Below are 18,174 nucleotides of genomic sequence, written 5' to 3'. Positions count from 1 at the left end.
TTTATATTTTTTGTCAATGTGTGTTTAATGCCCGTCTCCCTCGGCTCTCAGCCACCTGAGGGCAGGGACCATGCCCACCTCGTCGACCGCTCTTTTACGATGGTCTGGAACTTAGTAGGCAAGCAACAAACACTTCTGCAGTAGCTGAGCGGCTGGTGGGGTTCGGGCAGCCCTTAGGAGCAGCCGTCAAGGAGGCAGGAGCGCGCTCATTGAGGGGGAGAGTATTTTTTTCTAGAGTAGAAGGGAGTTGAGGTTGAAGTCTGGGTCACCTTTGGGTCCAGGCTGGGTTCACTCGGATCAGCGTCTGCGAACGCACGCCTGACCTGGGGGGGCGGGTGGCTGGCGGGAAGACCGCGTCACCCCACGGCGCGTCCGCGGCGCCGGGAGGGGGCGGGACGACCACAGAGAGGGCGGCGGCGGAGCGAGCGGCCGGATGCGGTCACCATAGAGACGGGGGCTGACGGCGAGCGGAAGAGGAAGGAGCGGGCCGGGCTGTGAGGTGGCAGCGGCTGCAGCGGAGGAGCCGGCGCCTCGGCCGAGCGCTGTGGTCTGTTCCCCTTTCCCCGCCCTTCCCCCTGCAAGGGGCGTCGGGGGTGCCGCTCCGGAGGACAGGAGCGGGCCCCGGCCCCGCGCCCTCTCCCCCGCTCCCCGGGAGCCGGCTGGCCGCCGCCGCTAGAGCCCGGCCGCCCGTCGTCCGCCCGCCGCCGCTCAGGGCCCGGCTGCAGGGGCCTCCCCCTGCGGACCGCGGGGTGTCCCTCGTCGTCCTTCGCCCATTGGCGCAGGCAGGGCTTTTGCCCCCGCTGCCGGGCCTGAGAACGGGGTCTCTGCCCTCCCCTCCCCGCCGCGACCCCCGTTCCCATCGCCCGAACGACTGAGTCTCCCTGCCCCTCCTCGACAGCCCCGTGACGCAGCCAGTTTTATCTCTGTTGTGAGACTAACGGCTAAAACTCGCTGTGGGCCTTCTTTCTAGGACTAGAGTTGGTCTTGATTGCTGAGAGGCAGGCAGGGGCGCCGGGCTTGACAGCGGCCGCACCGGAAGCCAGCCGAGCATCCGTCCGTCTTCGCGGGACCCCTGCGTTGCCGCTCGCTGCTGCTCGTCCTCTCGGTTTGGTTCGGTTCGGTCTGGGCACCTGGGGCTCTGGTAAAACCAAACACTGAATCGCTCTTACACAGCCGGACTCACAGTCGTTGGCCTCCCGTCTGTCCTCAGAGGATGATGGGCAGCACCAGCCCTTCAGCAGCGGGGACTCGGGGAAGAGTGCCCTGCAGAACGGCTCCATCAGCCATTGTGCTCCTCTGAGAGGCCCTCCGTGCTGAGTCACCATAGCCGTCCACCTCACTAGGTGGGCAGAGCTTGCGTGCGCGGTGCCAGTGGCTCCTGGCTGCTCCTGACTACTGGGAGGGGGGGTTACTCTACGCCTTAGTGCTGGGGAAGAGAGTAGAAAGGCCCTGACCCCATCCCTGTGCCCGCCTCCAGCAGCCAGTCAGCAGCCCCTTCAGGAAATGGGGTGTGAGACGTGCCCCCACCAGGCGCCCTTTGCAAAAGGCCTGTGGAGTTAGGGTCCTCTAGTTGGGGGCCATGCTTTTCGGTTGCTGCTGTCTCTTCGCTTAGATCCAGTCTACAGGTGTATGTGGTCCTTCTTTGGGGGTTAGGTTTGACAGGAATGAGTTTTATCTCATCCCCCTTTTACTGGAGGACGCACCATTAGTGGGTGAGATTTATTCTAATATTTATAACCATTTGGACGGAGGGTTAGATCCAGCACCTGCAGACCAGGCAGACGCATCCTGGGGATACTGGGCCTGGAAGCATACACACCTTGTTCTCCTGTTGACCTCATAGACCCCAGGTTCCCTTGTTAAAACTGCAAGCCTGCTCCTGGCCTGGCGCCCATTTACCGACTGATTGATCCTTGAGGCTGTGCCCCCTGGGGCACGCACATGGCAGGGCCCACCGCCATGCGGCTGAGCTCAGCGTTGGCTCTGCTGCGACCAGCACTGCCCCTCATCCTAGGGCTGTCCCTGGGGTGCAGCCTGAGCCTCTTGCGGGTCTCCTGGATCCAGGGAGAGGGAGAAGACCCCTGTGTAGAGGCTGTGGGGGAACCGGGAGGGCCACAGAATCTAGACTCAAGAACTCAGCTCGACCAAAGCGATGAAGACTTCAAGCCCCGGATTGTCCCCTACTACAGGGGTCCCAACAGGCCCTACAAGAAGGTGCTCAGGTGAGCGCTGCGTGTGCGCGTAGTCCCCAGACCCCAGTTTAGGGTTACTCGAAGCCCTTGCCTCTGCCTTCACTGGTAATCATTGCTAGGCTTCTTGAAGCAGTTCTTTGCCTTATTATCCATCATGGTTTGTTCCAGTTCTTTCCTCTTCCTCAGGTCTGAGAAAGTCTCACCCATTGGTGTTAAATTAGTGGCTGGATGCTCTTCAACAGGGCAGGAATTGCATCTAACCCATCTTATCCATCCTTGGCCAACCTCTCCCCAAATCAGTGCCAGTGTCAGCTCCTCAGTGGATGCTTACTCCAGTAGCTCATTAATATTGATGAGGAGGTCTCTCCCTTCTCTCTTCTTGATTCCAACTCACCAGTTCTTAGGGGGATGTATATGCTGGACATACTGAGTTCCTAAAGATTGGGAGTTGACCCTTGGCATGTTGGTCTCTCTACAGGACTCGGTACATCCAGACAGAGCTGGGCTCTCGAGAGCGGTTGCTAGTGGCTGTCCTGACCTCCCGGGCCACACTGCCCACTCTGGCCGTGGCTGTGAACCGCACGGTGGCCCACCACTTCCCTCGGTTAATCTACTTCACTGGGCAGCGAGGGGCCCGGACTCCGGCGGGGATGCAGGTGGTATCTCACGGGGATGAACGGCCAGCCTGGCTCATGTCCGAGACCCTGCGCCATCTTCACACACACTTTGGGGCCGACTACGACTGGTTCTTCATCATGCAGGATGACACGTACGTGCAGGCGCCCCGCCTGGCGGCCCTGGCTGGCCACCTCAGTATCAACCAAGACTTGTACTTGGGCCGGACCGAGGAGTTCATTGGCGCAGGCGAGCAGGCCCGGTACTGCCACGGGGGCTTCGGCTACTTGTTGTCCCGGAGCCTCCTGCTCCGATTGCGGCCGCATCTGGATGGCTGCCGGGGAGACATTCTCAGCGCCCGTCCTGACGAGTGGCTTGGCCGCTGCCTCATTGACTCTTTGGGCATCGGCTGTGTCTCACAGCACCAGGTGACGGCCCTTTCAAGTAAATCCTGGTCCCCGATAAGTTAGTAGTGACTGAGTGATTGGTCTCAAGGCTGGCACTTGCCCAGCAGCACCCTGGGGCTGTGGCTGTGCCCTTCCCAGCCCCCTAGCTGGGATTGCCCCCAGCTCTCCCTTGCTCACCTGTGGCAGTCTTAGATCACTAGGGCCATCAAAGTGGCATCTTGTCAGGGACCCTCTGCGCAAGGCAGAGAGGTGCCCCTTACTCACCCGTCCTCCCATCTGGCCACTTGCCCTCTGCCCCTCCCCCGACACTTGCGCAGTCGCGAATGATCTGGGAGTGTCCTAGGGGTGGCCACTGTCCTGGAGGGGTCAGGTAGCCCAGGAGCCTCCCTGTTGGTTGGAGAAGGGGGGATGATCCCAGAGGGGCCCCTCCTCCCAGACCAGAGTGTTGGGAGTATTTGCTGGCTTGTGGCTTTCATTCTCTTGAGAAACAGAGCGGTTCTTTGGGGAACTAAGGAATCCTTAGTTGCCTGCCTAACATTCTCTTTTCGAAAATCCAGCGGTGAGAGTAAGGCCAAGGTTGGGGGGGGCTCCTATTACTGCCACTCCTGCTTTGGTGGCAGTGGCAGTAATAGGAGTGAATGCTGAGTGTGGTTAAGGGTGGCCGGGCCAGGCAGCCCTCCCCGTGTGGCATTGATTGGTCTCATTGGTCCTTTAGGGGCAGCAGTATCGCTCGTTTGAACTGGCCAAAAATAGGGACCCCGAGAAGGAGGGGAGCTCAGCTTTCCTGAGTGCTTTCGCGGTGCACCCTGTCTCCGAGGGAACCCTCATGTACCGGCTCCACAAGCGCTTCAGCGCTCTGGAGCTGGAACGGGCATACAGTGAAATAGAACAGCTTCAGGTGAGCTTGGGGACCAGGGCTGGAGGTCAGAGGGAGCTTCAGGCATCCACGTCCACGATGTGCGGGAGGGGAGGCTGGACGAGTAGAAGGAGGCGGACCATACCCCAATTTAAAACAGCTCCAGGGAGGAGGGGCTCTGGGGGGTCCGGGTCAGTCAGAAGACAAAGCTCCTGGTGTGACTTGGGGTGCACTTAAGAGGGTTTCAAGGTGAAGCCTGAGGACCGGGGCTTGGTGGAGTGCTTAGACAGAATAGTTTTAACTCTTCTCCAGTAGCGGCTCTCCACCAGGGAGGCAAAAACCCAGAAGTCCCTGAACTTCTAGCACTGTCCTTGAAATGTCCAAGGGTAGAAGGTAGAAGAATTCTCTAGTTGACTGTGGGGGTTGTCAGAGGAATATAGGTGAGAACAAAGGTCTGTTTATGAAGAGAGTATGAGCATTTTGAGTTTGGAAGAGAAAGACTGCCGAGCTCTGGATCTCGGGATGCTTTAACCTCCACAAAAGCATACTTCCCACCTCCTGCTTCTCATAGCAGTTGTGTAAGGTGGGTGTGACTCATATGCCTTCTGCCTTTTACGGACTGAAGGATACAAAGTACAGGGCATTAAACGATAAGCCTCACTAAGTGTTGCTGGAGTCAGGACAGACCTCAGAACCCAGGGCGCCGGAGTGGGGCAGGGTCCTGACTGCCTGGGCGGCCACTAACTGGGCGTCCCTCCCACCCCAGGCCCAGATCCGGAACCTGACCGTGCTGACCCCTGAGGGGGAGGCAGGGCTGAGCTGGCCCATTGGGCTCCCGGCCCCTTTTACGCCACACTCTCGTTTTGAGGTGCTGGGCTGGGACTACTTCACAGAGCAGCACACCTTCTCCTGTGTGGATGGTGCCCCCAAGTGCCCCCTGCAAGGGGCTAGCAGGGTGGACGTGGGCGACGCCGTGGAGACCGCCCTGGAGCAGCTGAATCGGCGCTATCAGCCCCGCCTGCGCTTCCAGAAGCAGCGGCTGCTCAACGGCTACCGGCGCTTCGATCCCGCGCGGGGCATGGAGTACACCCTGGACCTGCTGCTGGAGGCCGTGACGCAGCGCGGGCACCGGCGGGCCCTGGCGCGCAGGGTCAGCCTGCTGCGGCCCCTGAGCCGCGTGGAGATCCTGCCCATGCCCTACGTCACCGAGGCCACGCGCGTGCAGCTCGTGCTGCCCCTGCGGGTGGCCGAAGCCGCCGCGGCCCCTGCTTTCCTGGAGGCCTTTGCGGCCGGCGTCCTGGAGCCTCGGGAGCACGCCTTGCTCACCCTGCTGCTGGTCTATGGGCCGCGGGAAGGGGGCCGAGGGGCCCCGGACCCATTTCTTGGGGTGAAGGCTGCCGCAGCTGAGCTGGAGCGTCGGTACCCTGGGACCAGGCTGGCCTGGCTTGCCGTGCGCGCTGAGGCCCCTTCCCAGGTGCGGCTCATGGACGTGGTCTCCAAGAAGCACCCCGTGGACACGCTCTTCTTCCTCACCACCGTGTGGACCAGGCCTGGGCCCGAGGTCCTCAACCGCTGCCGCATGAATGCCATCTCCGGCTGGCAGGCCTTCTTCCCGGTCCACTTCCAGGAGTTCAACCCTGCCCTGGCACCACAGAGATCTCCCCCAGGGCCCCCGGGGGCAGGCCCCGACCCCCCGTCCCCTCCTGGTGCTGACCCTGCCCGGGGGGCTCCCGTAGGGGGCAGGTTTGACCGACAGGCTTCGGCAGAGGGCTGCTTCTACAACGCTGACTACCTGGCGGCCCGAGCCCGCCTGGCGGGTGAACTGGCAGGCCAGGAAGAGGAGGAAGCCCTGGAGGGGCTGGAGGTGATGGATGTTTTCCTCCGGTTCTCAGGGCTCCACCTTTTCCGGGCCGTGGAGCCAGGACTGGTACAGAAGTTCTCCCTGCGCGACTGCAGCCCTCGGCTCAGTGAGGAACTCTACCACCGCTGCCGCCTCAGCAACCTGGAGGGGCTGGGGGGCCGCGCACAGCTCGCCATGGCTCTGTTCGAGCAGGAGCAGGCCAACAGCACCTAGCACACCCCGGGGCCCTGCACCTCCACCTAGAGCCCTCTCCAGCCTCAGCCCCGGGGCAGGCCAGGCAAGATGGATGGACAGATGGAGAGCTTGTTACTGTATGTTTTTAATAAGAAAATGTTATTAAAAGTGTCTTCTGCCAAACTGTTCTTAGGTCTAGGAAAAATGGAGTAAGAAGACTCTGAGGGAGGGGGTGGGGAGTTTCCCAGAGGGACCCACTGCCCCCCCCCTTCCGCCTCCCTCCCCCGTTGCCAATGACCACACGGCTGCTATCAGGTGAATGACCTTTAATCCAGCCCCCGCCTCACCCGCAAGGCATCAGGAGTGATGGCAGAACCCTAGGGGACAGGGCAGGGCGCGGAGGCCTTGTTCCCAGGGCTCCTAGGTGTTGCGCACAACCAGCGACTGCTCCAGCTCCTGCCTGCGCTGCTGGATCTGTAGAGGCACGAGAGCAGGAGCAGGTCACCGCGCCGCTGGTGAGTGACAGGACCCTCCCCCACCCACCGGAGGAGCATCGGGGAGCAGGGAAGGCTCCCGTGGCGAGCGGCGAGGGGGAGGGCGCGACGGCTGGTGAGGCCGAAAAGGGAGGTTTCTCTGGAGTGAGGGAGGAGGCCAGAGGTGTGTGGGGCCCTCCACACCTTGCAGTAGAAGTAGCGGCTGACGGCCTCCTGGGACCAGGGCTGGTGGTAGAACTCAGCCCGGCGCTCCTCCTCAGGGTTACCTGCCACGTCTGTCATGACCTGGGAGGGAGCAGTGGGGTCAGCCCTGAGCCCGACCCCCTCCAGCCCCCGTGTACGACGTTTACTCTTCCCGGTATGCTTGTCTTCCATCCAGTGCTCCCTGAGTCCCCTTCACCTTGAGGTCCCGGCTCTGGGAGCGGAGGAGGTCTTGGATGTAGCCTTTGGGGTCTCTGGAGAAGCTTAGCATGAAGTCCCTCTGGATCTTGAGCTGGTTTATGGACTCAATCGTCTCATGGATCTACAGGTAGAAAGACAGGCGCTTTCATCTGGCAGTGCTGATGTGGGAGAGGAGGGGAAGGGGGCGGTGTCTGGGGGGAGGGGTTTGCTGTTGTCCCTTTGGCGGGCAATCCCTCAGGTCCCTGATGCCTTGGCAGCCCCAGGCAAGGGGGGGTGGGCGTAGCTCCAAGTAGCAAGGGGAGGGCCACCTCCCCTTCCTCTCTGCATAGGCCCGTGCTCCCCGTGTCTGTTTTGTTTGTACAGAGCTCTGGGCTGTGGCCCCACCTTACTGTCCAGAGCGCTGATCTCCTGCTGGTTGGCCGTGGACAGGAGGAAGCTGCTCATCTGTCCCTTCAGCGGCTCCTCCACCTCCACATCAATGTCATAGCACGCTGTCTTCTTCTGGTCCGACGGGTCCACGCTGCCAGGGAAGTCCAGCCCTCGGTGTCCATGCTGCCCCCCCCTAGAGGCCAAGGGCCCCGGGGCCAGACACAGTAGGGAGGGGGGCATGGGGGTGGGAAGCAGAGGGAGGGACAGGGAGGGCAGGACCACCACAGTGATTTCCCTGCCCTGAGGTGCAGGCGGGGCCCTCACCTGATGACGTGGTTGATGACTATTGGGTCAGGGGGCAGTAGCAGAGCCGTGAGGCGCTGGGGAATCTCAGAAAACTTGAGCCGGGGACAGTCAAAAATCTGAAGTGGGAGAGAGAGGTCGCTCTTCTGTGCCTGAAAGAGCATCCTCTCTATTCTGAAAGGGCAGTGCTTACGGGGCTGGGGCCAGGTGGGCTGCGAGCAGGGGAGCGCTGACGGGGAGAGGGGTGCAGCGCACGGGTCAGAGCACGGGCCAGAGCACGGGCCCTGGGTTGGCCGGCCTGGGTAGAAGTCCTGCTTCTGCTGCTTACTGTGCAACCCTGAGCAACTTAGTTCACATCTCAGCCTCAGTTTCTTCATCTCTGGAAAGGGGACGGTAATGGTACCTATCTCACAGGGTTGTCAGAATTCACAGAGTTGGTTGCACATAAAGTGCTTGCGACAGTGCCGGGCACAGGGTAAGTGCTCAATAAACGCTGACTGTTATTTCTACTACTCAGGTCTATCTGTTGTATTTATTTAAAATTATTATTAATGATAATCTCTGGTAGAATTTTGTCAAATCACTTCCACAGCAATTTGATTTCCCTAACTGTACAGTGGGTTAGATGGGACAGGTGTTGTTATCACCCTGTTGTAAAGGTGAGGAACAAGGCTCAGAATAGCTAAGTGATTTACACAGAGTCTCGGCCCAGGACTAGAACCCAGAGATCCTGACTCCAAGGGCCAAGATTACGTTCCCCAGAGCTGTTGGCTTTCTGGGGTTCCAGGTCCTCCTCGCCTGGGGTGGCTAAGAGGGGCCGCGGCACAGAGCTGTGCTGCGGCAGAGCATGGACTAGAGCCCTGGTCTCTGGCTCCGAGACCGTTTCTGATGGAGTCGAGAAGGAAGGGTGGTGTTACCTTAGTAGAGGCGCTTCCCCTACCAGTAACTCGGCCTGCTCCCCGTGGCCCTGGGTTCAGGAGAGACGGTACCTGCTGGAAATACTTGTCCCCATTGATGTATTCCTTGTCGTGCGAGTCCTGCAGCCTGTTGGTCTTCACGTACTGCCACAGGGCCTGGACGATGGCTGAGCGGCTCTGTGTGTGCAACCCCAGCAGCCGGGCCAGGCGGGGATCCAGTTTGAACTGGGGAGGCTGGGAAAAGGTGACCATGAAAATTAGATAAAAGACAGAGACTGGAACGAGCTCAGGCCCAGGTGGCTTGGGACTCGGGGGGATGTGGTGCCTGGGCTCCTTGGAAACATGCCCTGGAGAAGGCAGGATAGGGAGGGGAATGGGGTCTCTCAGGACGCGCACCTCTGAGGCCAAGGCCCACCCTGGCCAGGAGAAAGGGCACGTGGGGCCGCGGGCCGCAGGGGCTATGGGGGGCGGGCACGGACCTGGTAGTCCAGCATGAGGAGCAGTGTGCACCGCACGCTCAGGTCCCCCGGCCTCTTCACCTGGAACCCATCTGTCTCCTGAGTTGTGGGCGTCCGGTGCCACTGTCCAGGGGATAAGAGCTGGGTCACCTCACAGGCCCATCTGAGCTGGTGGGGCTGGAGCTTGGGTGGGGGAGGGGGTGGTCCCTGATCCAAATCTGTGCAGGGACTGTGGTCTAGGTTCTTCCAGGACTGTGGTCTGCGGAAGGGTGGCAGGTTCAAGGGCAGAAGGGGTCTGGGTCTTACCTCCACTAGGTGGTTGTCAGGGCCATAAAGGTCTTTGTCCAGCTCAATGACCAAACTCTTGAAGAAGGAAGAGAACTTCCGCTTCTGCTTGCTGGGCTGTGGGAGAGGAACGGACCGTGGGGGCAGAACAGGGACCGTGGGGGCAGAGTGAGTTGGGAGTGGGTGGGGCTGGTCGGGTAGGGCAGCACAGTTAGAAGCAGGCCTCCACGCCAGAATCTCTCTCTAGACCACCCACCCCTGGCCCGGGCTGACTCCCTAGCCCTCAGTGCTAGTACTGTCCTCAGTGCAGCCCCATACCCACCCCAGGACACCTGGAGAGACCTGGGCCAGGACGTACGTCATCCAGGAGCTTCCCCTCCACCCGAAGCTCCCAGGAGGCAATGCTGCCATCAGAGTCCTCAGCATCGGGCTTCGCAGGGTTAAACGTATTGGAGATATAGAGACGCAGCTTCCGCTTTTGCTGTGGAAATAAAGAGGGTAATACAGAGGCAACCCCCGGGGCCAGCCCGCGTCTCCACTCTGGGAATAGGACTTAGCGCCTCTTCCTGCCCCCAAGCCAAGGCACCTTCATGGGCCTCTTCAGAGCCTCCTGGATGTCCACCCGCTTCCGCATGATGGTTTGATCCAGTTTCCTCTCAAACGCCAGGAGGTCCATGTAAGCCTGGGACTCCGGGACCAGCTCCCGTATCTGGAAGAGGAGGAGCAAGGCAGGGAAGCAGGGGCTCAGCCAGGTGGAATGTGCGTGTGTCATGTGGTCCCAGGACACAAAGAGTGTGGCGGGGAGCTGGCCAGCTTCAGGGCGTGGAACTCTGAAAGCAGGGATGAGACCTCTCCCCAGGACTCCGAATCCAGCAATAAAGGCCTTGATGTGTAGGGGTAAAAACTGCTTCTCCCGGTAGGGAGGTGCAATGCATTTCATCACTAGGGGAAGCCGGAGCAACCAGGGAGCCCAGCAAGCGCTGGGGCTTCACCTCCTCCTCTTGTCCTCTCCCTTGCCGCACAGCCTCTGGGCTTCCCTTGGCTGTCTGTCTGCAAAGTGGCTAGGACGCTGGGGTCCCTGAGACAGGGGATGTCGCTGCTTGCCTCTACCCTGGCACCTCACCCATCAGTTGCTCTGCTCCAACGGATGTCTCAACCATGCTACCTCCGTACCCAGCTTGGCCTGGGTCCTCTTATGATGCTCGGGCCTTCTGGCCAGCTTCTGTTCCCTGCACTCCCCCTGCCAGCCTGTGATCCCCGAGCTCTCGTCCATCCGCTCTTTGTCCCACGCCTTTATGTCTTCAGACCACTGGAATTCAATCTGCTGCACCTCAGGCCCGGTATCCTACCCCCAATGGCTCCGCTGCTTCCCTCTGCCCCACCCCCTCCCTCTGGCCTGGGGCATCTCACTTCTTAATTAGCTTTTTAAACAAAAAGTGAAAGTGACTGTGATGCTGAAGCTCTGCTCTTGAGGGGGGAGGGGAGGAGGCACGAGGTGGTGGGGAGGGGGAAAGGAGGGCGGAGCAGCAAAGGGTGGGGGGGTGGGCAGGGGGCTGCCGTGAAAGGCACTCACCCTTTGAGGGAGGATTTTGTCAGCCATCTTCCTCCTCTTGGCACTGTACATTTTTTAAAGAAAAAACCAGGTTACCATGGCGACAGATCTGGGAGTAACGAGGCCACCTGCTAAATTATCCCGACATCTCAGCCCGCCTGGCTGGGGTTCCCACAGCCCCTCGTCTGCCCGCCCAAGGGGCTACGATGGTGGTGTGTGGCACTGGCGCTCTGTCCTTTCACGGGGAGCAGAGGTGACCCCGTCCTTTCTCTAGCCTGGGAGCCCCCTTTCCGTTCCACTATATCCTCAGGGCCAGAGAAATGAGACTTAGAAGGGGCCGGGGGTAGGGGAGCTGCAGAAGCCTTTGGGGAAAGCTGGGGAGGGGCGAGGGCAGAGGAGAGGGAGGATGGATTCTGAGGACTTTCTTTCTCTGCTAAGCAGGGGTTCACAGTCCAAGGTGGCCTGAGCTCAGGTGGGGGGGGGTGCCAAGCCCCTGCCCCATCCTTGGAGCAGGAAGTGATGGCGTGAAGCTGGTGAGGACTTGCACCCCTGCCATCCTGGGCTTGGAAGGGGCCACTGATGGGCAGGGGCTGCTTATACCCTTAGACCACCTGCCAACAGGGTCCAGGGACACACCCACAGGTGTCCAGAGAGGGTGGGTAGGATGTTTCCCTGAGGGGGTGTGGCTGCGGCTGGACCTGGGGTAGCAGCTGGGACTCACAGTCTTCTTGATCCACTAGCCAAGCCACTCCTGACTCCCAAAGCACCCCAGGAAATCCTTGGCAGTAGAAATGAGAACCCAGCCTAGAGGATGGCTGCATACTGCCCCCTTGTGGTGTTCTCAACCACTGCCCCCTCCCTGTCCAAAAACCTATTCTAAGGCAAGGCAAGTAGTTTTCATTAAAGGTCTCACTTGTTTTGAAGAAATTATCTATGTGAAACTCTCCATTTATATAAGATAAATTAGGGATTTTTTTCCTGTATAAAAGAGTGACTCACTTTGCAGAAGAATTCATCATGGGATTCCTATAAATGGTGAATTTCCCTTGCTATGTAAAAAATATTTAATAATGAGGTAAAATCCATATTGCACCTTTTGTAAGACTCCATCTGGTGTGCAAAGGGAAGCATGTGTGTTTGGCTACACAGTGAAACCCAGAGGGGTATCGCTCTTGCCAGGCACCAGCAGGGGCCTTTGGGGTGCCACCAGCTGGCTCAGACAAGTAAAAAGGCTGGCCCTTGGTGGTCCGGGGGCAGTCCTGGTCCAGGGGACAGATTATAGCAACTCTTCAACATTTGATTGATAAGAAGTGCACGATGGGGCAGAGGCTGCCCTCCCACAGGGCAAATTCCCAGGCCAGAGATTCAGATTAAGAAGATCTGGAGTGGGGCTTTTAAACAGGGAAGCCAGGGGGTTCTGAGGAAGGCGCACTGGACAACCGCACGAAGAAACAGTCTCTAAAGCTCTGCCCTCAGTCCTAGCGCCAGCCCCGCCTCCACCCCAGAGACTGAAGCATCACCAGAACCTGGGGACTGGGGCGGAGAGAGGGACAGAGCAGGTGACAAGGAGAAGGGCGCGACGGCCGCAGCCCGTCTCTACGGTGGGCACACAAAGGAACCAGACCCGTGCCCCCTCAGCCCACCTCCCGGGAGGGCATCCCACCCAGGACGCCTGCTCCCTGCTGATCTTCGCCTCCCCGCCTCCCGTCCCGCTGCTCGCCCACCCCGTCCCTGCGGGTCCTGCGTCCGCCCCCTCCGCGCTGGGCCCCACTTACCTGCGGCTCCGCGCGGGGGCGGTGGGCACCGGCTGGCCCTGGCTCTGGGCCTGGCTCTGGCCGGGCGGGGGCGCTGCGCGCTTGCGGGCGGGCTCCATGCCCGCGGGGGCCAGGCCGGGTCGCACGGCGGGGCTGCCCATGTACGGGGAGCCCGGGGGGCCCATGGGCGCCCCCTGGTGGGGCATCCGGGCTCCAGACGGCATCCCGGGGCGCTGGGGAGGCGAGGGGGAAGCAGACACAGGCGCCCGCCGGTCAGACGCGGCGAGCCGCGTCTCCCCCGCCCCGAGCCCCCGGCCCGTGACCCCGCTGCCGACGGCGCGAGCGAGGGCTGGGCTGGGCGGGGCGGGGGCGCCGGAACCGCGCGGCTCTGGCGGAGGGGGCTTTGCGTCTCGCTGCAGGAAGCTAACTGAAGCCAGGCAACTGCACAGGGCATCGCCAGCCTCGGATGTGCGGAAGGTGCCGCGAAAATGAATATTAATGGCGCCTTTCAACCTTTTCAAAGGATGTTCACATCCACCCGCTCCTCTGCAGGACAGTCCGAGCGGGTCCTTCTATCCCCACTTGACAGATGAGGCAACCGCGGCTCAAGGAGAAAAGCAACCTAGCCAAGGTCATGCAGCTCCTCCCGGCGAAGGCAGCACGGAGCGGCCGCTTCCCGAGGAGCCGGGGCTTTTTGCTCTCTGCTGCTTCGTTTAGCGTAGGGGCTGGGCTCCCTGCTTGGACTTCTGCTGCCCCTCTTCCCACTGCCTGCTTCCCAGTCCATTTCCTGGGCGGTCCTGCCTTGAACTCACCCTTCCCATCTAAACCCACTCTTCTCTCTGGGCCCCTGCTTTTGACCCCTCAGCCCCAAACCCCTCCCCCTTCCTCTGATTCCAAGCCTCCACAGGCAGGGGCTTTGGGTGACCATAATTTGCTCTCAAGGGGAAGGCTGGAGGTGGGGCTGGAGGCAACCTGAGGGACTGAGATCAGACCTCACCAGGATTCTCTGATGGGGGGGTGGAGCGAGGCTCAACTGGAGATGGGCGGTCCAGAGGGCTTCGGTAGGTCAAAAGCAGCAGCATTTCCTCTTATATCCATCTCTCCCTTCCTGTCCGCCTGAATCACCAGAGATGGTCCCATCCTACAGAACGCCTCTACTCCCCACCCTATCCCAGTAAGGTCACAAGCCTGGGTTCGCAGGGGGCCATGGAGAGGGACATGAGGCAGGTGTACTCCCTTGCCACTAAGTCAGTGCTCAGCCTGGATGTACATGACATCAAATATATTGAGTGAAGTGGTCCTCAGACTTTTAAAACCTCACTTGTCCAGATTCCAGAAGAGGGTTTGGGGAGGGCCTGAGGGGCTGTCGAGTGGAGGGTGAGTGGGATGGGGACTGGAGATCAGGAAGGAGATTAGGGAGTGATGGTTGCATACCCTGTGCCCCTGTTACCATTTGAGCACCACCCACTTCATTCCCAGGAGTGCAGCTGCTTCCAGGAAGAGGGAGGAGCCCTATCCCTGAGCTTGGTGAATCTCTTCGAACTGCCGATTCTCCCTCGGGTCCCTCCTGCCCTGCACTGTGTCTAACCCTAACCCGCAGCCAGCCAGCTGTCTCTGCCCATCGCCTCCGCAGTGAGACCTGCCTGTCTGTGTGTCTGCCTCCCCCGCCACACCTGACCCTGTCACTCACACCTCCAGGGTGGCGGCCCAGAATGGAGCCCAGGCCAGCCATTCCCTACCGACAAAGATGGGGCCCTGGGAGTGGGGCCGTGGCGTTCACAGCCACCCAAGAACTGAAGCTCTACGTTGGCCAAATAGAAAACCAACTGTATAGCCCCTCTCGCGCCTAGATGGGCCTTTCAAAAGGGACTCCGCAGGAAGCAAGATTAGGACTGGTCACTAGGCTGACCAACATAGGGACCCCTTGGAAGTTAGCCCAGAGATCCTGGGACTGGAGGACAGGCTGCCTCGGGGAAGCCCCTTTCCCCTATCAACTGCTCTCCCATTTAACAAGATCAGTGGTACCCACTGATCTACTTCCAGAGCCCCCAGAGGGCTGTGCCAGCCACCAGGGATCGGCGACCCACACGAAGGGCCAAAATTCTTAGGCACTCGGGCCTCTTTTACTGAGAACGTGCCTTCCTTAGGGTCACAACCAAATTTGGCCGTAGTAAACCTGACTGCTTCCTCCATACCCGGCCCCAAGCACCAGCACCCATCGTGAGTCCTGGAGCCCCTGCTTCTCCCGTTCCACAGCCCTTCCAACCTATGCCCATCCCCGCAGGTCCTCTGGGCTCCCTCAGGCTCCCTGTGGGCCTTCCGAGCCTGCTTGCGGCAGGACGGTGCTGCCCTGCCCCTTTGGCCTCCAGGCCCCGCATGCCTGACGCCAGCCCTTCCTTCACACCTTTGAGGCATTAAGGACACCAGCTTCTGGTGGCTGAGTCTGCCAAGGGATCCTCAGACCCCTTAAGTTGGGGTCTGTCCCTAGAGAGGGCCTCTCTCTGGCCTTGAAGGCAGAAGCCATCAGCAAAGCCCCAAAGTCTTCCTTCGGGGATGCAGGGGTGGTTCAGCCCCAGGGCTTCCCACTCACAGTGCCTACAGGGTCACCTGCTCCCTGCTCCTGAGACACAGAGAAACACTGTCCCAACGGATGGACAGACAGCCCAGCCCAGCGATGCCATGTCCCCCACCCCCACCCCCAGGACAGGGGTAACACCTGGGCCCACAAGGAAAAGAACGGAAGACAGCACGTCGGGGACGGAGGGGACCCCCCACTTGGGGGGTACAGTCCCCAAGTCCCACCCCCAGGCCCTGACAAGAACCCGGGCAAACGCCTCCCTTCCCCGCCCGGGCACCCATCCCCGGCCAGCCGCCTGACGACGTGTTCGGGTGCCAGGGCGCCGGCACAGTCCCGGGGCTGGGCCGTGGCGCTCCCGCTAGAGGGGTGGGAGAGCGGGAGCCCCCTCCCGGCCCCTCCCGATCATCCCTCCATTCAGCCCGAGCCAGCTCGCTCGCCCTCCCCCGCTAACTTTCCCCCACTCACCACCCCATGGACCAGAAACTCAAAAAGTTTGCTTTTCGTGGCTTTGCGCGCCCCTCCGGCAACTTCGTCCGCGGCCATCGGGGTGGGCTCAGCGGCTCCTCTCACTCTCTCTCTCTCTCTTCCTCTTTCTTTCCCTTTTCTGCCTTTTTTTTTTCCTCCAACTCTCCCCTCTGAGTCCTGCTGGGCTCTCTCACACTTCTACTCGAGCGGAGTGGGGAGGGGGCCCCTTCAGGGCTGCCCTGACGGCCCACGGCCCACGCCGCCGCCGCCCGCCCGCCGCCGCCGCCGCCGCCGCCGCGGCTGCCGCATTCCTGCACTGATAAGACAGAAATAGTCCGGCGGCCCGGGGTCTGCCTGTTGACTCGGCGGGGACGGAGAAGCCTGCCTTTGCAACCCTCGCCGGCCAAACAGCGCAGATAAGCGGCGAGGCGCGCCTGCCGGCCCGGCTCCCGGGCGCTGGGCAGCGGCACTGCAGCCCGAGGCCGCCCGAGGGCCGCGGGGAGGCGGCGCGGGGAGGGGACGCGAGGGGAGGCGGCGGGGGGCTCGCCGGCCACCCGGCCTCTCGCCGCAAATAGTTTCTCGGTTAGGGAATTCGCCGGCAGGGCCGGGCTGGGAACAGCCAGTCCCAACTTTGCCCCCAAGTGGCTCCTGCTGCATTTCTGAGGCCCTTTCCCCAGAGACCTGGCAGGCCAAGTAGGGAAACATTCGCTGGAAGGAAGCCGGGGGGGAGCCGGAGCCCGGAGGAGGCCTTTCTCCTGCACCGGGGCGGCGGCGGTGGGTGTGCCCCTGCGTCCACAGATGTGTGCGCCCTTGTCTCACCCGCCGTGTGTGTCTGCACCCTTGTGTGGGCACGGCTCGGCGGCTGTGGGTGTGGATGTTTACGTGCGTGCAAAGACAAATGCCTTCCCTGTGTGCCTCCCTCCACGGGGGCCGCCGGTGCGCGCGCGCGGGTGCGGGTGCGTGTGTGGCAGGACACGGTCTGTGTCTCCCAGCTGTGTGTGAGTCTATTTCGGGGTATGTGAGTCTTTGTCTCTATGTGAGAAAGTGAGGGCAATAGGGGAAGTATTTCGGAAAGAGGGAGGTGGATCGGGCTCGTGAGAACAGGAAGAGAAGATGTGGGCGAAGGCAAGGAGCAGGGGTGGATGGATGGATGGATGGATGGATGGATGGGGAGAGGGAGGCGAGCAGGACCTGATGGCTTTGGAATGGGGTGGTGGGTGGGGGCAGGGGACCCTGAGGAGCTGGGGCGCTGGGTGTGGTAGGGCCAGCCTCGGGACCCCAAAGAAAGCAGGAGTAGGGGTGGGGCTAGGAGGGAGCCTCAGAAGGGGTGCTGTGGAGGGAGCTGGCAGTCCCTGGGGTGAAGGAGGGACAGGAAACAGGAGGGGCAAATCCTGAGATTCCCCAGGCTGGGAGCCCTGGCCCCGCCCATGCCCCCAAAGGCCACACCCCTCTCTCCTCCTTCTGCAGGAAGAGCCCCAGGGCTTTGGGACCAGAGTGGGTCGAGTTTATAGGCCTCCTGGGACTGCACAGTCAGTATCCAGGTGAAGGTGGGGCAATGCCTGGGGGAATTTGTTGGAAACTTTATTTGAAGTTAGATACTGAAGACTCAGCATTACACTGGGGGGTCCTGACCCTCAACCCTTCAGAATGCCTTCAGAGGTCAGGACGAAGAAACAAGGGAGTGTTCTGGCTAGAGAGTCTTTTCTGCCTGCAGCCTGATTTCCTTGGACCCCCTTGTGCTTCTGGCTGTCACTGTCCATTTAAGTCAGTACCACTGTCAATCCCCTGAAAGGCTAGAGAGGGCACGTGGTCCAGGATGCCCCTCCTCTACTAACAGGTTATTAGGCGACCTAGAGATCCCCTTCCTACTACATCTCTACCCAGCCTTCCCCCTGGGCCTACACTTGCAGAGACTGGGCCCTGGTGGGGTAGGAATGGGTGGGTGTTTGCAACAGGCCATGAAGGTGGCCACTGGTACCCCGGGGAGGTAACCTCTCCAGTCTGTCGGCTAACTTCCAGAACCCCTCGCTCTTTCCCATCCCTAAGCCTCTGCTCCTGCCATTCTTTTGCCTGGAATCCCTATACTGCTCCTCTGCCTGTCCTGATCACATTCATTCTGTAAAGCCTGGCTCAGCCCCACCTCCTCCAGGAAGGCTTCCCTGGTCCCACTCCTGTGCACAGATCTTTCTGTTCTCTGAATGCCCACTGCCATCTACCCTGGCCATGACCTGGCACTTTACTGACTAATGTCTCAGGGGCCCTGCGTTTCATGTATCTTACATATGGCTTGCCAAATAGGCTGCAGCCCCCTGAAGTCTCAGGCTGGTCTCAAGTCCCACTTGCCCTCTGTGCCCGCACACAGGGACTAGATGTGACCAGTGCCTGCGAACACGTGCAACCACCCGCAGCTCAGCAGGCCAGCGGACAGAGCTCATACTCTGCCACTTTCCTGAAGGGGTGAGTTACCAAGGGCACCCCGCCTCCCTGTGGGT

General features: G+C 60.8%; 2 protein-coding genes across 10 annotated transcripts in view; one reads left to right on the top strand and one right to left on the bottom strand.

Moving 5' to 3' along the window:
• The first annotated feature begins 464 nt into the window (after window positions 1–464).
• On the top strand, window positions 465–6,431 carry CHPF2 (chondroitin polymerizing factor 2). 4 transcript variants are annotated; one of them, XM_057731283.1, is made up of 5 exons: window positions 465–547; window positions 971–2,222; window positions 2,671–3,235; window positions 3,930–4,112; window positions 4,837–6,431. In XM_057731283.1, exons 2-5 carry the CDS (start codon window positions 1,942–1,944, stop codon window positions 6,142–6,144), a joined length of 2,337 nt encoding a protein of 778 aa, XP_057587266.1. In that variant the 5' UTR covers window positions 465–547; window positions 971–1,941; the 3' UTR covers window positions 6,145–6,431. The 4 variants fall into 4 exon arrangements, with proteins under 4 accessions (XP_057587266.1, XP_057587267.1, XP_057587269.1 ...); XM_057731284.1 differs by lacking the exon at window positions 465–547 and having other exon boundaries at window positions 556–1,343; window positions 1,844–2,222; XM_057731286.1 differs by lacking the exon at window positions 465–547 and having other exon boundaries at window positions 556–1,343.
• Window positions 6,417–18,174, bottom strand: part of SMARCD3 (SWI/SNF related, matrix associated, actin dependent regulator of chromatin, subfamily d, member 3) — a 32,881-nt gene continuing 21,123 nt past the window's right edge. For 3 of the 6 annotated variants that reach the window (XM_057731290.1, XM_057731291.1, XM_057731288.1), the window contains 12 exons: window positions 12,661–12,872; window positions 10,907–10,949; window positions 9,920–10,042; window positions 9,692–9,814; window positions 9,355–9,450; window positions 9,070–9,171; window positions 8,663–8,824; window positions 7,695–7,792; window positions 7,386–7,521; window positions 7,000–7,122; window positions 6,783–6,884; window positions 6,417–6,579 (listed from right to left, as the gene is read on the bottom strand). In XM_057731290.1, the coding sequence (XP_057587273.1) occupies window positions 6,526–6,579; window positions 6,783–6,884; window positions 7,000–7,122; window positions 7,386–7,521; window positions 7,695–7,792; window positions 8,663–8,824; window positions 9,070–9,171; window positions 9,355–9,450; window positions 9,692–9,814; window positions 9,920–10,042; window positions 10,907–10,949; window positions 12,661–12,872 (1,374 nt within the window). In that variant the 3' untranslated portion in view covers window positions 6,417–6,525. Of the gene's footprint in view, window positions 6,580–6,782; window positions 6,885–6,999; window positions 7,123–7,385; window positions 7,522–7,694; window positions 7,793–8,662; window positions 8,825–9,069; window positions 9,172–9,354; window positions 9,451–9,691; window positions 9,815–9,919; window positions 10,043–10,906; window positions 10,950–12,660; window positions 12,873–13,636; window positions 15,646–15,682; window positions 16,118–18,174 lie in introns of those variants that run through there. The other 3 variants (XM_057731292.1, XM_057731287.1, XM_057731293.1) reach the window with 3 other exon arrangements.

The sequence above is a fragment of the Hippopotamus amphibius genome, chromosome 4, assembly GCF_030028045.1.
Source record: "Hippopotamus amphibius kiboko isolate mHipAmp2 chromosome 4, mHipAmp2.hap2, whole genome shotgun sequence".
Lineage (NCBI taxonomy): Eukaryota > Metazoa > Chordata > Mammalia > Artiodactyla > Hippopotamidae > Hippopotamus > Hippopotamus amphibius.
The sequence above is the reverse complement of the archived record's forward strand: the minus strand, read 5'-3'. Positions and strand labels throughout refer to the sequence as shown.